Genomic DNA, 16,093 nt, shown 5'->3' with positions numbered 1-16,093 from the left:
TTAGAAATGTCAACACCTGCAAGAAGTCCGTCTCAGGGGAAACATGAAACAGGGACATTTTGGTATGGTGCCCCTCGTTCGTCCCGGCTCCCATAGAGAATCTGTGCACGCCACTGTTGGTAGCTACAAGATTACAGCTTCACAACTGTAATATTGTAAGAAATCAGCTTAAACATGTCAAGATTGTCTGATGAGGAGCATATTTAAAGTTGTGATATGCAGGCACATTGAGGGGCAGGGATAAATCTGTATCTTTTTTGCCAAAACTGGTGTCAATCAGTGAATATCCTTCTTTATCCAAATGAGTATTGGAGGCAACATGTTAGAAAATCCTTTTTCTGATCTTCTACTTTAACCTGAGTGGCAGGTCTTCACATGACATCCATGAAATCTCTTTATAACCTGTTTCAAAGTCCTTGTGTGCGTCATTTGAAAACAGCGGGAGTTTTATCAAAGGTTTTTCCTGAAAGGAGACTTTAGCTCCTCTTATCAGTTTGTGATGAGGGAACTACTGCATAAGGAAGCTTAAACTTTGTCTGTAAAGATAATCTGCTGGTCAGATGGCACAGCTGGATCGAAGTCCTGCTCACATTTTACTTGTTTCACATTTCATGTTAATAGCTGAGGAAAATAGTTTGTCTTCATAAAGTTAAGAATATTTAAATGTGTCAATATGCAACTTAATTCACATTAATCAATAGAAACAATTTAGTATCTGTATGAAGCAACAGAGTGAAATAGTTACAGCCTCGTTATCTAATCTTTCTTAGGTGAGTGTTCAGGTTTCTGTGTCACAACTCATCACTATGTTTACACATGAGATACACAGAAGTAACCCCAATCCATATCTTACATTCATTACATAAAAGTCTTAAGTATTCTTTCTTAGAGACCCTCTGTATCCATAAAGCTTGATTTTACAGGTGTCTTCATTTTATACACATTTTACAGGTATTTGACAGTTAGGTTGGTGCAGTTTGGTACAAATCAACAGTTCTATGAAAATATTTACTTTTTAGTGTGTCATTTTATGTGTCAAATGAAATATTAGCATATTAGGTTATTGAAATGCTGTAATGAGTTTTATTATATGGGTCTCCTACATTACTACCATTTCAATAATTAATAATTTCCTAAAAGTAGCTGCTGTGTAACTGGTGAATCTTATAACATTTCATTTAGAGGGTTGTGTAATTTGACAAATGTGCTAATTATAGAGTTATTAAGAAAGAATGTAATGTGCTAACATGTAGTTTGACACACAAACACTGAAAACTGAGTATTTTCTGTCAATTGCAGAAATGTATGATAATAGACTTTTATTAAAATACTACAAGAACACAAAGTATAAAACACAAAACACTAGAACAACTCATTAAACATTAAACATTAAACATTAAACAGAATACTGTGTAACACTATGTGGCTCAGCTACAATATGCTATAACATACAGTATATCAAGAGCTACTTTAAGTACAATTTGCTGACGATACTTCTATACTTTTACATGAAGACTTTGACTTGTAAAGTAGTATTTTACATAGTGACGTTACTGTGATTTGAGCATTTCTTTCATCACTGCTAATCATATAAATTGCATACATATATAGACAAATATAAGTTGAAATTTCAGTTTCCACAACAAAACAAACAGTCCCTCTATTTAGCATTTACAAGCAGAATACAGACATTTAAATTAAATTGTTTATAACACACTGTAATGTTGTTATAAGAAAATATAAGAACATTTTCACTGTTTATTCATATACAGTGTTTGTCAGCAAATATTACTTCTCTTATAAAAGACATTTTATATAATTAAGACTGCGTTTTTTTATCATATTGTTGTTCAATATCTGTTCATATACCAGCATCCAGTTACAGTTTTAGTCAAAAACATGAATAAACACTTAAATCTGCTACATTATAGTGTTTTATAAACCATTTATTAACTGTTTATACATGATAAATAGAGGAATTTAAAGTAAAATGTCGTACTTTTTCCTGCTAATGGACAGAGAAAAGATGTCTTCCCACAAATAATAACTGATTTTAAAACTAAAAACCCCTTCTGGACACGATCTGAAAGGTTTAAAATGACATTTACACAATGGGCATATTGATGAAGGCAGTGATGATGTCAGAAAATGTCTCTGTTACGCTGCTGTTGTGATGTGGAAGCAGCAGTGACAGCACAGCACTCAGCGCTGGACTTTACTCCTCTGCCTCCTCCATACGGCTCGGCTGCCTTTATAAAAGTGGACATGAACACAGGAACACACACACAGTTTCCAGCAGCTCACTGACTGAACAGCACCAGCTCTTCCACACAGGTAAGACACAAAGAGACTGTTAGTTTTAAGTATAGGAGGTGAAAAAAAACACATAAAAAGCTAAATTTTCATCTTTTATTTGTCTCATCTGCAGTGTCAGTCATGAAGGTCCTCGTGGTGCTCGTCCTCGCTGTTTTCACCGGTAAGAACGTTTTAAATTTGTCACAAAAAAAAAAACAGAACAGGTTTTTGTGTGTTTTTGTGTGTGTGTATATATTTACGAACACTTTTCTCTGATCAGGCTGCAATGCCAACATCGTGTGGCATAGTCAGCCCAAACCCCAGGTCGACATGGTGAAAGATGCTTTTTGGGACTATGTTGCCAAGGCAACCATGACTGCTGAGGACTCCCTGAAGCAGATCAGACAGTCTGAGCTTGGAAGAGATGTCAAGTAAGTTTCTATTAAATTACTCTTAATACATTTCAGCTTGAAGAAGAAAAAGGTAACGTGACTTAAGTTTGTCTTTTTGTCTTTTGTCTCTGCAGCACCCTCATTTCTGAGAGCACTGGCGCTATCAACAAGTTCACCGACACTCTGCGTACTCAGGTGGCCCCTCTGACCCAGAACCTCATGACTCAGTTCTCCAAGGAAGCCGAGCAGCTGAAGGCCCGTCTGGAGAAGGATCTGACCGCCGTGAGCGGTAACCTGCAGCCATACGCCAAGCAGTTGGTGGCTGACCTCCAGAGGCAGGTGGAGGAGCTGAAGAAGGAGGCCGCCCCCTACGCAGAGTCCATGGACCCAGAGGCCCTGAAGGCAGTCCTGCTGCAGAAGAGCCAGGAGCTGAAGGCCCAGGTGGAGAAGAACGTGAACGAGCTGCAGGCCCAGATGGTCCCCTACACCGAGGATATGAAGGAGAAGATGGAGCAGAGCCTGGATGAGTTTCAGAAGAGCATGATGCCCCTGGCCCAGAACTTCCAGACCCAGCTGACCCAGAAAACCCAGGAGCTCCAGCAGAGCCTGACCCCCTACGGAGAGGAGATGAAGGCCAAGCTGGACGCTGACACCCAGACACTGAAGAAGCAGCTGACTGATCTCTGGAAGTCCTTCAGTAAGATGACCCAGTAAACGGACTTATGTATTTAACAAACAGCAAATTAAGCTTGACCGTCTGATCATCAGGTGTTAATGGGACTCTTGAAAAGTGCAATACCTCATTTTCTATGTTTTTATCCTCCCAGATGCTCTCAAAGGCAAACTTCTGAACTGTGTCAGTATTCTTACTATTGTGTGACTGTTTACAAATGTAAGTGTTTCTCCATTAAGGAACAATAAAGGGGTTGAATGTATTTTGTTGTGTCCTGGAACTTTCTTTGGTTTTGAAAATGGGAAATGCACATCAGGGATTACAAAAACGACCCTGTTAGTTTAAAAGATTTCAGCATTTTGCTGCTATGAATTCTTGTACAACACATTGCTGCCTAGTTTTTAAGCACATTTGACCCAATAATTGCAACAAAAGACAAGATTAGTGAGAGAAAAGAAAAAAGTGATATCAAATTAACAACATTTCTGTAAATAAATCATTAAACACAGGAAGGCAGAGCAGCAACACACAAGCAACAAATATATCAGAAAACTATAGAAAATAATAATATCACTTTTAACTGTTTTCTTTTTTTTGAAAAAAATGTGACAATTGAGAAGAAATTTCCACCAAAAAAAATCTGTACTCCCATGAATAAAATGGTAAACTGCTGCATTTATACACTCACTGGCTTCTTTATGTTTATTATTGAGGTCATAGTGAGTGATGGTGGTGTACTAGGGTACATTATTTTCAATGATGTTCCTAATATTTCATGCACCCCATTAACATATATGAGAGGGGCAACATATTAGAAACACCAGTCAATATAATGCACCTCAGTACGGCACCAAAATTTAGTACGACCTCAATAATAAACATAAAGTCAAATTATCACCTTTTTTGATAACGTTAACAAAACCTGAACATGTATTAACTTAAAAAAAGTAGAATTTATGGAAGAGTTGTCGTATTGGATTGAATTAGATTGCACAGATGTACCTAATGAAGTGGCCGGTGACTGTATAGTGCTGTACAATGTTTCTGCAGCTCTATCACACACATACACACACACACACACACACACACACACACACACACACACGCACACGCACACGCACACACACACACACACACACACACACACACACACACACACACACACACACACACAATGATAGCCACCATGCGGGGAATTTCACAGTCAATTGTAAACAGTATTACTTAATAATTAATTAGCAGTATTGAGTGTAGTAATTGCTGTAGGATAAAAGCTGTGTTTGAATCTGTTTGTCCTTGTTTTGACTGATCTGAATCGTCTGCCTGATGGCAACAGCTCAAACAGAGAGTGTCCAGGGTGAGAGGAGTCCTTTATAATGTTCTGCGCTTTGATGCAACGGGAACTGTGTAGTTCTTCCAGTGTGGGGAGAGGGCAGCCAGCGATCTTTTGGGCCGTGTTGATGACCCTCTGGAGCGCCTTCCTCTGAGCCACTATGCAGCTGGTGTACCATACACAGATGCAGTATGTTAGGATGCTCTCGATGGAGCGCGTGGAAGGACACCAGTAGTTTCTGTGTGATGTTATTCTTCCTGAGTATTTTCAGGAAGTAAAGTCTCTGCTGGGCCTTTTTCAGTAGCTCAGATGTGTTCGCGCTCCAGGTTAGGCCCTCCCCAATGTGGACTCCCAGGAAGCGGAAGTCTTAAGCTGGAGCCTGGAGGAATTATTAATGCACTGTACTACCCTCATGATGATGATGATGATGATGATGATGATGATGATGATGATAATGATGATGATGATGATGATGATGACGATGACAATGCTACGGTGATACTGAAAATCTTGAAACAACTGGAGATGCATAGAATATGATCACAGCTTTTAAGGCCTAAAACTGAAGCAAACATTAGTACTTCAAATATTCTGAATACACAGAAGAAGAAAAAAACAATTTTTGCTTCAGTCCTGTGTTCCCCTTTTGTTTTTTTAACTGGTGACTGTGGAGGTGGGCACTGAGAGAGAGGAAGGGCAGAGCTGGCTCAGCAGGAGCAGCACCAGGTGAGTTGACTAATCAAGCTCTCCTTTATCTCCGCAGTGGTGGCTGGTCTGAGTGAGAGCTGGCCAGAGGGAAAAGGCTGCAGTATTATTAAGTTACATATTGTTTCTAAGTAGAGTGGTGTGTCTTATTATGTTATTTTGTGCAGCCCATCAAATAAACAGCTTAATTGAACTCTCTGTCTCCCTCTAATCTCTGCTGAGGAACCCACGGTCACAGCAATCTGTGCCATAGTGACCCTTTAGTGAACTTTTGATACTTCAATAGGAAGCCTTAAGGTAAATACAACTTTGTCTCCTCTTTGTCTCTTTTTGAGCAGATCCTGACAACCAGGTTCAGTTTTTGATGCTGCTTCAGTCGATAACAGACAAACATTTCTCATGAACATAATCATGCACTGAAAGCAGTCATTATGTTACATTTATAATGCCTATATTTGTACAAAAAGTGAGGCCAAAGTAAACGCGTGTTACTTAAAAGGCAATAAAGTAATAAATTATTATCCTGATCAGTGTGGAAGGCAGCTTATTGGAAGGTTTCCCATCTTTTAAAAGTGGTATAAATGCAGGCAGCAGTTGTTAAAGCAGACTATGAACCTGATCCAACACACGATGAAAGACCTTTGGATTTCTCCCTGTTGTTCTGTAAACAGCACAAATAAGCTGAGAGAGTTTTTTCCCCTGTTTATCTGATTTCATATTTTTACATTTGAAATGCAGATAATCACATTTCACACACTGAACTGAGTCCTGAAAAAGTCCTAAAAACACTCTGATTTGAGGTCTAAATCCATTCTAACCTGACACACTCTGATCAGATATTTTGGTGGCTCCTAATTTCTGACCTGTGCTTCCATGTGTACTTTGGGTGTGCGACGTGGAGTCAAAATAACACACACTCTGCAATAAAAGATGACAACGACACAGTCTGTGCTGGGAACTTCGGACGCAGGTCAGTGATCCCTCTGACATTTATTGGATCATATCAAAGTCAGCTAACCTGTATAAATACTGAGTGACAAGCTCAATCGGTCTCACAGACATCACAGATCAGGATCACTGAGGTGAGATACTGACATTTTCTACTTGTGTTCTCCTCTTTCAAGGCTGATCTTCTCAATCATTACTTTTATTAAGATTATATTATAACCATGTCAAATGATTTGAAATGATTTGTTGTAAAAGGTTTGCAGTTTAAAGAAAAATAAATCTCTGCTGAGCTACTCTTAAAAGTTAGACATTTAACACTTTATATCACAAAAAAATCTAAAGGCTTTTTAGTTTTAGTTTTTTAAACAAACCTGCAACTTATTTTCCTGCTTAGTTGTTGTCTGTAAGATGTTTGAAAAGTGCTCATTACAATTTACAGAAACCCAAGTTAACATATTCAAAAGAAAATTCAGTTTGTTATCATATAAGATGCAAATAAGCATCAAATAGTTACATTTCAGACGTGACTTTTCTGACATATCTGCTGGATGTTCAGGCCTGAGGAGGACTACAGTCCCAAGTCCACTTCTTTGAGTTTTATTGATTTAATCTCAGCTGCTGATAGAATCATTTTTATGTTTCAAGAGTCAAATAAACTCTGATTTATGCTCTGATTTAATAATACTTAAAGTCTCCTTCCGTTTAGTTATTTTTTTACTTAAGTTGGAGGTTTGAGCTTCACTATGCAAAATGATGTATCTGCAGAGTTTTTGATTATTTTCTGAAGATCAACTACTGTAATTGATTAATTGACTGTTTCAGCTTTAACACATATGTGTTGTGTTTCACATGACAACAATGTTATATTTTGACAAATGTGTTTGAAAAAGTTTCTCATCTCTTTTTGAAAGCACATAGTGAGATGATTTTTCCTCATTTATCATTGCAGAAGTCCTCTGTCTAATCATCATGAAGGTCTTTGCAGTAATTCTTGCTCTGGCAGTCATCTCAGGTGAGTTCACTGTTATAATCCCTCACCAGAAACTTCCACTCTGGTTTTATTTTTAAAGCGTGAGTTCTGTTAAGATTCTGAAATGTTTTTTCTTTTCTTCTCAAACCAGGCTGCCATGCCAAAAGCATTGTTCAAGACGAGTGGATGAGCTCCTGGGAGGACGCGGTCGACAAGTTCAAGGATTATTTCACAGAATTGAACTCAAAGACCGATGACCTGGTCCAGAACTTCAGGAGCACCCACATCAGCAGAGAACTGGAGTGAGTTCATTTACATTATAGTGATGATTTTAGTTACAATGTCTGCATCTGACTTACATAAATGTGACATTAAATGGCCATATGCTGATATTAATACATGATAGACTTTAGTGTATGTGCTGTAAACTGACAGACCTGCTTATAATTGAGTCTACAGACCAGATTCTTCACAATTATTTGTAATATTATTCATTTTTTAAACTACAACAACTGCTCAAGCAATTTAACATTTTGTCAGATATAATAAAGGGTCACTGCACTCACTTTCGTTTACCTGGCGTGTTTAAAACCAACAAAATCCAAAGTCCAACTGGGGTTAAACTGGTTCAAAACAGGGTACATAAATTAAATCACCTGAGCTTTTGGAAGAAAAAAAAGTAAAGCTGCAAAAGACAATGCTATCCAGTTTCTAATAAATGAGATGTTTTAGATGTTATTTTTGCCCAAATGCAATTTCTGCATCAAATTTTAACAAAAAAAATACAAACTTTACCTGAAAAGCAGCAACATTAGATAATCTGCACAAATGCAAGCCTGCTGTTTGGTTTCTAGACTCCACAATACATTAACTCAAATTAGAGTTACTTAGAGAGACTGTACACAAGTATTTAAACTTCCACCCCACATTTCAGAAGGACATATTGTACTTTTTACTCCAATACATTATCTGATGGCTTTAGTTACTTTCTAAATTAAATTTTTACATAAAATAACATTATGATAGGATCAAGAAGTATCAAGTAACATAAAATGAACATACTCAAGTAAAACACATGTAAAGTATTTGAGTCAATGTACTTCTTACAGCACTTTTAACTCTTTAACTATTACATTATTTATGTTTTATGTTTATCTGAACTTTTGTGTTCTTATCAGACTGATTCCAGTTACTGCACTGAGAAAAAAAAAATGTAATAATCAGCATAATACAAAGAGCAGTTAGACCTCAGCTGAGTGTGAGGAGGCTAATCAGCCTGTTGCAGTGAGGTGAGATATGTAGAGAGCTGCTGACTGAGGCCTAAGGTTCACTACAGTCTGAAACCCCTTTTACTAACTTTCATTGATTCATTAAAAGCAGATTAGAGATTTCTGCCACAACTTTACCTGCTTTCTGAGAAGAAAAAATTGTCTACAATAGTCACTACAATAGGATACAATAAAGTTCTTCTATATACTAGTAATGTTGCTGGAGTTTTGACCTCTTTAGGCTTTTTATTGATTTAGTCTTTGCTGCTGATAGATTTTTGATTTTTACATTGATTATTTGGACATTGAGTGGTTCACTAGAAACAGAACTCAGATTAAAGTTAAACCCAAGAAACATTTTCAGCAGATAAATGTGAAAACTTTGCAGTAAAGCAACAATAAACACATTTTAAAGTGGAGGGGAACTTATGAAACACCAATAAGGTCTTTAAACTCATCTTTCTCGCCCTCCATCAGCACCCTTATCCAGGACAGCATGTCAGAGCTGGCCATGTACAAGGACGACGTGCAGTCTAAGCTGGCCCCCCTTGCTCAGGAATCCGCAGACCGTCTGGGCAAAGACCTGCAGAAAATGGGTGACAGTCTCCGCGACCACATGAGAGATGCCAAGGACCAGATGCAGACGTATGGCGAGGAGCTGCAGACCATGATGGAGCAGAATGTTGATGACGTCAGGACAAGAGTCAGCGCCTACACCCGCAAGATGAAGAAACGCCTCAACAAGGACACTGCAGAGATCAAGAGGTGAGTGAAACCCTGCAAGGGACGAAGACAGAGAGGTGATCATAGTCAATTCTTACTAAATTAAAAGACATTTGATTGCTTTATTGAGTTTTATTTGGAGAACTTATCAGAAAGATTAAGAACAGGGTGATTTAGCAGGTGCTTTCTCATATTTTTAACACTCATCTGCACAAATCTAACACAAAAAAGCTTTTAACTAAATGCATTTTTTCCCCCAGTGTTACTTTTATGTGACAAATATTCTATATATTCATCAGTTTTCATCTTGACAAAGGCTGGTGGAGAAGAAATGAATGGGGGAACTTGGATTTATGATCTAAATTTTTCTAAAATCTGGGCAATACCTCTGCGGACATAGTTATTTGCAAGTTAAGAAAGCAATTAATGCAATTTAAATGTATTTTTTATACTGTTGGGTAGTTTAATCTACATATTTGCAACATTATATAAACTGATCATAGGGTTGTTTTAAAAAAAATATGAACTTGTAAAGCAGTGATTAATCCAAAGTAATTTTTCTCTCTGAATTGTAGTAGAAGTATGAAGAGGCATCAAATGGAAATATTGAAATAAAGACCAAAATATGATTTAAGCACACTTTCTTTATAGCATACTAAATGCTCAGGTAAAGTGATATTTTGTACTCAATATAAACTGTTCTGTTCTTCTTCTCAGACAAGTCGCTGAATACACTGAGGAACTTCAGTCCCGCACCTCCGAAAACATGGAGGAGATGAAGACACGTCTCGACCCATACTTCGCTCAGGTCCGTGACAACGCTCAGGCCAAGATCACAACCCTGAACGGCATGCTGAAGACACAGGTGGAGAACATCAAGGAGAAGATTGAGTCAAAGACCGAGGACATCAAGGAGGGCTTGGAGGAAGCCACCGAGGGCCTGCGCTCCACCATGGAGGAGAAGATGGAAGAGCTTCGCATCTTTTTTCAGCCTCTGACCTCCATGTTCAGTGACAACTGAAAACAGTGTCTGGACTGTCTGCTTATCCCTCCCTCCTTCCCTCCCTCCAGCTTATCCATTCTGTATCCATCAAGCTTGATTGTAAAGAGTTTTCAAAAGGTTCATGAATAAAGATGCTCAGCTATGCAAAAAAGGGGGAGTTCTTTATTTATATCCACCAATGCCTACATTTTGAGTTGGACTTCAACATTTAAAGTTTGCAGAAATAAGTGGCATCTGGCAGACCTGGCTTGGCAGAAATGTAATATTTATAAGTATGTTTTAATCAGTGTATAATAACCTGTTGTGTTATCGTTACAATATAATGAGCCCTCTATGTCTATAGATGAAGAGCCTGCCATGTTTCTACAGTAGCCCAGAACAGATAAATCAAACTCTGGCTCTAAAGATGGCTTTTTGCAGCCACCATAGTCACCTGCAAGTTTAGAAGAGGAAGGGTGGTGTAATCTGCACTTTCACCACTAGATGTCACTAAACCTTACACACTGGTCATTTGAGGCACTTAAGCAGAAAACAGCACATCATAAGTGCACAGGAAATCATTGATTATTATTTATGTGCTCAGACAGTACATTTACACACTTGTTTTATTGTGATATTGACTAAATTGCTTCAATTATTTACATACATTAACTTATTAAAGTCACTACATGTAGGAAAATTGTGATTTGGCTAAAAGTAATATTAGACAACACCTATATTTTAACCAGTTTCATTTTACTACGTTTTTTCCTTAGATTATTTTTTAAATGCAATAATACAATAAAACACCTTAAATTGTAAACACGCAAATATATCAAATTGACACAGTTATAAGATATATGACACAAGTTAAAAAACGAGTTAAGCAAACTGTCCATTTTTACTGAAAAGCTATTATATTACAAGAGATTTTCACAGATCAATAAAGATTTGTTGTTGTTTTTTACAGATCAACAGCTTCACAGGAATATATTTTACATTTATGGTTTTATGGGTGTTCAGTCTCGGACAGCATTCAAGTGTAAGACACCAAAAAACACTGAGATGTTGATATTTATCAAATTTAAAAAAGAATCTTAATTGAAATGAACAAATCAAACACAGGTGAGGTTTAATCATCAGACTACAGCCTGACTGGCAATGTATACAAATAATAAAATGTCAAAAATGCACACACTAAAAAGAACTGCTCTACATATACAGTATGTGCATAAAATAAACTCCAAAATATATACGTAACAAACAGTAAAGCATCACATCAACAGGTAGAAAAGGTGTAAACAGTAAATACTATAAACTGACTACAGTAAAAACAGTATACTTTGTGATTCAGTAGCAGAATAATCTCTAAAATCTTCACAGCAGTAACAAACTTTGTCACAAATCTTTGAGTGTGACAAGTTATTAAAATAAAAGTTACACAGCCTCAATAAAGGAATAACTGCAGACCTACATAAATAAAAACTTACATTCAATTACATTCAAATCTTTACAAAGTTATTGAAAACATTCATGTCTCTGAAACTCGGCCCAACACTTATGGCGCTTTTCCACTACACAGTTCCAGCACGATTAGACACGACTCGGCTCGGTATGGTTCCAAGCGCCATTACATTTCTACTTCTACATGCCCCTGGTGTGATCTATGTAATGTTCATGCAGCTTTGAGATGTTTGTAAATGTTTCCGTGCAAATTGTACAGTAATGGGTGTCGTCCACAGACTCGTTCTCCTTGAATATCATAAAAGGTGATTCAAGTTCAGCTGAGTCGCTGTCGCAGTCACTCGTATCGCTCAAATGCTTCCATGCATCCTGATAATGATGCAAATCTTGGAGGATTGGAGGTATAAGTGAATAATCCTGAGGTTGCTGATGTGAGCTGCCTGTTAAGTGTTTATCCATGTCTCTGATTATGGGATCAGTTGAGGACTGAGGTATATTTGAGATATCTGGAGCTGGTTGTCTTTGAGGAAAAGAGAATGACGTCGTGTTGCTGGTAGGTGTAGTGATGGATGGACTTTGAAATTGCTGCTGTTCCTCTTCTGTATCTGAAATGACAACGGGCGGCTCTGAGGAGATTACAGGTACGACATAAAGGCGGTCTGGGTGAGGGTACCGGAACAGATGTTTTTTATTGCTCACTGGAAGACGTTTACACTGCGAAGAAACGCCCCCCTGTTGTGTGTCTTGTGGGGCTCTGCTGGGAATACAAGAAGTGACGTTCTCTGAAGGGCTTTCCTGCTTTTCCCCCGCAGTGAAATGGCAAACCTGATGTGCCTGGAGGAGATCTGTGCTCGAGAACTTTGATGTGCATTTTCTGCATTGATATGGAAATAAAAGTGGCTCGACAAGCCCTGCAGGCTGTGGGACCTTTAGACATGTCTTGTGAGTCTTTAGGTGAGTCCTTAAGGCACTGATATGTGAGAATGAGACGTTACAAGGGAGGCAGAAATGTGAGCTGGCCCCTTTATGTAGCAGCTTGTGTTTCTTCAAGTGTCTCAGGGTGGTAAAACTCTTTCCACATGTGCTACATTTCATACTGTCGTCCTGTTTGTGACATTCAAAGATGTGGGCACTCAAGTTCTCTCCACTGGAGAAGGTGTCAGGACATAAAGGACAAATATAAGGCATCTGGGCTGCGTGTTCCTGTAGGTGATCGATGTACGAACCCAGGAAGCGAAACTCCAGATCACACTGGCTGCAGCAGAAAGGTCGGACTGTTTGTCGGTGTGAACGCTGATGCAGCCACAGCTTGTTCCAACTTTTAAAAGTCTTCCCACAGCGCCCACAAGAGTATCTGCCACAGTACCTCTGAATTAGGTGAAATCTGGAGGGCTTTTGAGTTGTTTGATCATTTCCTGCAACAGAAAACTCACCAACAGGATCCGGAGCTGGTACGCCGATGTCAAAGTCATTATTTACAGATGGGCTTGAGTTGCTTGGCGATGATGTTGGTGATTGCATTTCCATGAACTCTTTTTCACCTGCTTCCTCTTGAGGTGAAAAGGATGTTTGACCCTTCTGATCCTCATCTGAAGCTTCACTCGTCTGACTCTGCAGAGCTTCTGGTTCCTTCCAGATCTCACACATAGAGGATCTACACACCCTCTCCTCTCCACTTACTCTGCAGCAAACAGTACAGTGACTTCTCAAATCAGACGCAAGCTTGTACTCTTGTCCGCATGTCTCACAAGTGTAAGACTTGCTTTCACTGTGTGTTCCTAAATGCAGAATATGCTGGCACCAGTGACGGTGAAGCTGCTTACATATCGGACATTTAAAAAACACAGGGGTGACGATCTGTCCTTTAACACCCTGAGAAACCAAGAAACCCTCGATATCAACCTGATTTCCCTCAGTGGAGTCTTCTTTCTCAGAGCAAACTTCAGACATTTGATGTGAGCGTAACAAAGCAAAGCTCTCGAAGGCTTTTTCACATCTGGCACAGGAAAAAGGTGCAACCTCTGAGTGCATCTCAGAGTGACGTTTAAGCTCCTGCAGCTTGACGAAACCTTTACAACACACTGAGCAAGAATACGGTTTTACAGGCCAGTGAGTCTTTTCATGAACGCTCAGACTTGAAGGCTTGCGAAACTTTTTCCCACAGACAGAGCAGGTGTGTGGCTTTCCATCATGTGTTTGTCTGTGCATCTTAAACATTGCTCTGCTGATAAACTCTTTACAACAAACTGAACACCTGAAAGGCTTATTGTGGCTGGAAGTGACTGGAGAGTCAAGACAATCAACCTCCTGCTGGTTGTGTGCGTCTTCAGTCACATTTGAGCTCTTACCATCCTTCACATGAGTAAAAAAATGAACAATCAGTTCATCTTTACTCTTACATTTTTGGTCACAACATGGGCAACAAACTGCAGGGGACTCAGTGTGGAATTTTGAGTGCTGGTTGAGCTGGGAAATGTGAGCAAATCTCTTGCTGCACGTCGTGCATCTGTAAGGTTTTTCTCCCGTGTGGATGCGTTTGTGTACCGTGAACGCCGAGATGTGTCGAAATGAGCGACCACAAAAGGAGCACTTGAGGGGTTTTTGTGGTTTCAGTTTTTGAGGTATGGGGTCACAGTTTTTAAGTTCAGAGGAGTATTCGACTTTAGCGTTGGCTGTCATCTCTTCTGCTTGATCACTGCTTGGTGGCTGCACAATGTTTCTTTGTGTAACATAGTCATTTTCATCTTTTACCTTAAGATTGATCAATTCATCATCTGTTAAAGAATTACAGGGACGAACTGAAACAGGAGGCGTAGAAGGATCAAAAGATGCACGACTCTGGGTTCGCTTTAGTTTCTTTTTTGGATACCATACAGTTTTATTCTTTCGTCTCTTCCTTATTGTTGTCATTATTGTACTTCCAGCACTAACAGCAGATTCAATTAGGCCGATTTTGTCCTGAAATGTTGACGCCGCCTCTGATATTTTGCTTTCATGATGTTCTTGCTTAACAACATTTAAATCCATATCGGCTACATCATTGATGGAGGAGACTGCATCTTCCAGTTTTACAGCTTTTGGAGCTTTATCAGACCTAGTGGGTGCTTTTCTTTTCCCACTTTTGCACCTCGTCTTTGGTTTGTTGCAGATTTCGTGGTTCACAAGTACTCCTGTATCACTTTCAGGCTGCTGCTCACAAGGATCCTGGTTTGGTAGATCCATTAATACCTTTTTCTTTGCTTTTTGTCCAAACCTGTGCTTTGTTGCCACCTTTGTCTTAACATTTTCCCCCCATGTCATGTCTGATTTTGGTGCCTCAAAAGAAACTGTCAAGGCATTTTTCAGATCTTTCCCCTTTGACGTGTCCTCTGATAACATGGCTGCTGAGGATTTCTTCTTGTGTTTGTGGCTCACTCTTTGATTTCCTCGTAGGCTCTTCTTTGCACACGTTGTGACGCTTTTCTCACTTGTTCCTGTTTCTGTGATTTCTAGACTTTGTTTTGCCTGACCTCCAAGAGACCTTTGACCTTCTCTCTTTCTTTTAGCTTTTACATTTTCTGGCACATTTTCAGGCAAAGATGGGGATGTAAGCCCATTTTCAACACTTTGGACGTCACCAGTCATCTTTACATTCTCCTCAACTAACGCTGCAACTTTTAGACATCTCCTTCCCACCAAACGTTTCTTTTTGGCTTTGAATCTTTTCATATTTTCAGCATTTGCTGCCTTTATTCTGTCAGATATCAGCTCCTCCTCCTTCGGCACATTCGGCGTCTCTTCTTGATTTCCAGTGATATTCACATCATGTGGCTTTTCATTCGGTGGATTTGGGAGAACTTCATCTAAAATGTTACTGTTTTTCACCACTGCCTCATCTACCACTGGCTCCTTTTTAACACTCCTTCTGCGCCTGCATTTTGAAACCTGTGAGCTTTTCATGTGTTTTAAATAACTAATTAAACTCTCCTTATGTTGTGCAGTTACCTCCATCAAACCATTGACTCCTAAACTGGTCGATGTCACTTTTCTCTGCTTTAATTTCTTGCATTTTGTTTCATTCCTTTGCAGGTTGTCCAAAGAAGTGTCGTCAGGCTCCAGTATAACCGTCTTCCTTCTTCCCATTTGCTTCACCGACTTGTGAGCTGTGTCCAGAGCTTTACCAGTTATTGATGATCCTGAATTTTCTACATCCTTTTGTGCTTTATTATTGATTTCAGCACCACATGGAAGCTTTTCTTCACTGCCACAGATTTTTTGACTGAATGTGCCTCCCTGAATATCAAAATAATCCCTCTCCTCTTTAATAGGGGCATTTAAAGTTATTGTATTCTTCGCTTTCT

General features: G+C 39.0%; 2 protein-coding genes across 2 annotated transcripts; both read left to right on the top strand.

The window, feature by feature from the left end:
- Positions 1 to 2,436: 2,436 nt before the first annotated feature.
- LOC133996673 (apolipoprotein A-IV-like) lies at positions 2,437 to 3,401 on the top strand. Its single transcript, XM_062436286.1, has 3 exons — positions 2,437 to 2,476; positions 2,576 to 2,726; positions 2,822 to 3,401. Exons 1-3 carry the CDS (start codon positions 2,437 to 2,439, stop codon positions 3,399 to 3,401), a joined length of 771 nt encoding a protein of 256 aa, XP_062292270.1.
- A 2,986-nt stretch (positions 3,402 to 6,387) lies between these two features.
- apoea (apolipoprotein Ea) lies at positions 6,388 to 10,461 on the top strand. The gene is made up of 5 exons (XM_062436018.1): positions 6,388 to 6,480; positions 7,296 to 7,358; positions 7,468 to 7,618; positions 9,062 to 9,349; positions 10,025 to 10,461. The coding sequence occupies exons 2-5, from the start codon at positions 7,316 to 7,318 to the stop codon at positions 10,326 to 10,328; spliced, it is 786 nt and encodes a 261-aa protein (XP_062292002.1). The 5' UTR covers positions 6,388 to 6,480; positions 7,296 to 7,315; the 3' UTR covers positions 10,329 to 10,461.
- The last annotated feature ends 5,632 nt before the right edge of the window (positions 10,462 to 16,093 follow it).

Source organism: Scomber scombrus, chromosome 16 (genome assembly GCF_963691925.1).
Source record: "Scomber scombrus chromosome 16, fScoSco1.1, whole genome shotgun sequence".
NCBI lineage: Eukaryota > Metazoa > Chordata > Actinopteri > Scombriformes > Scombridae > Scomber > Scomber scombrus.
This window is presented reverse-complemented; position numbering and strand designations above follow the sequence as displayed.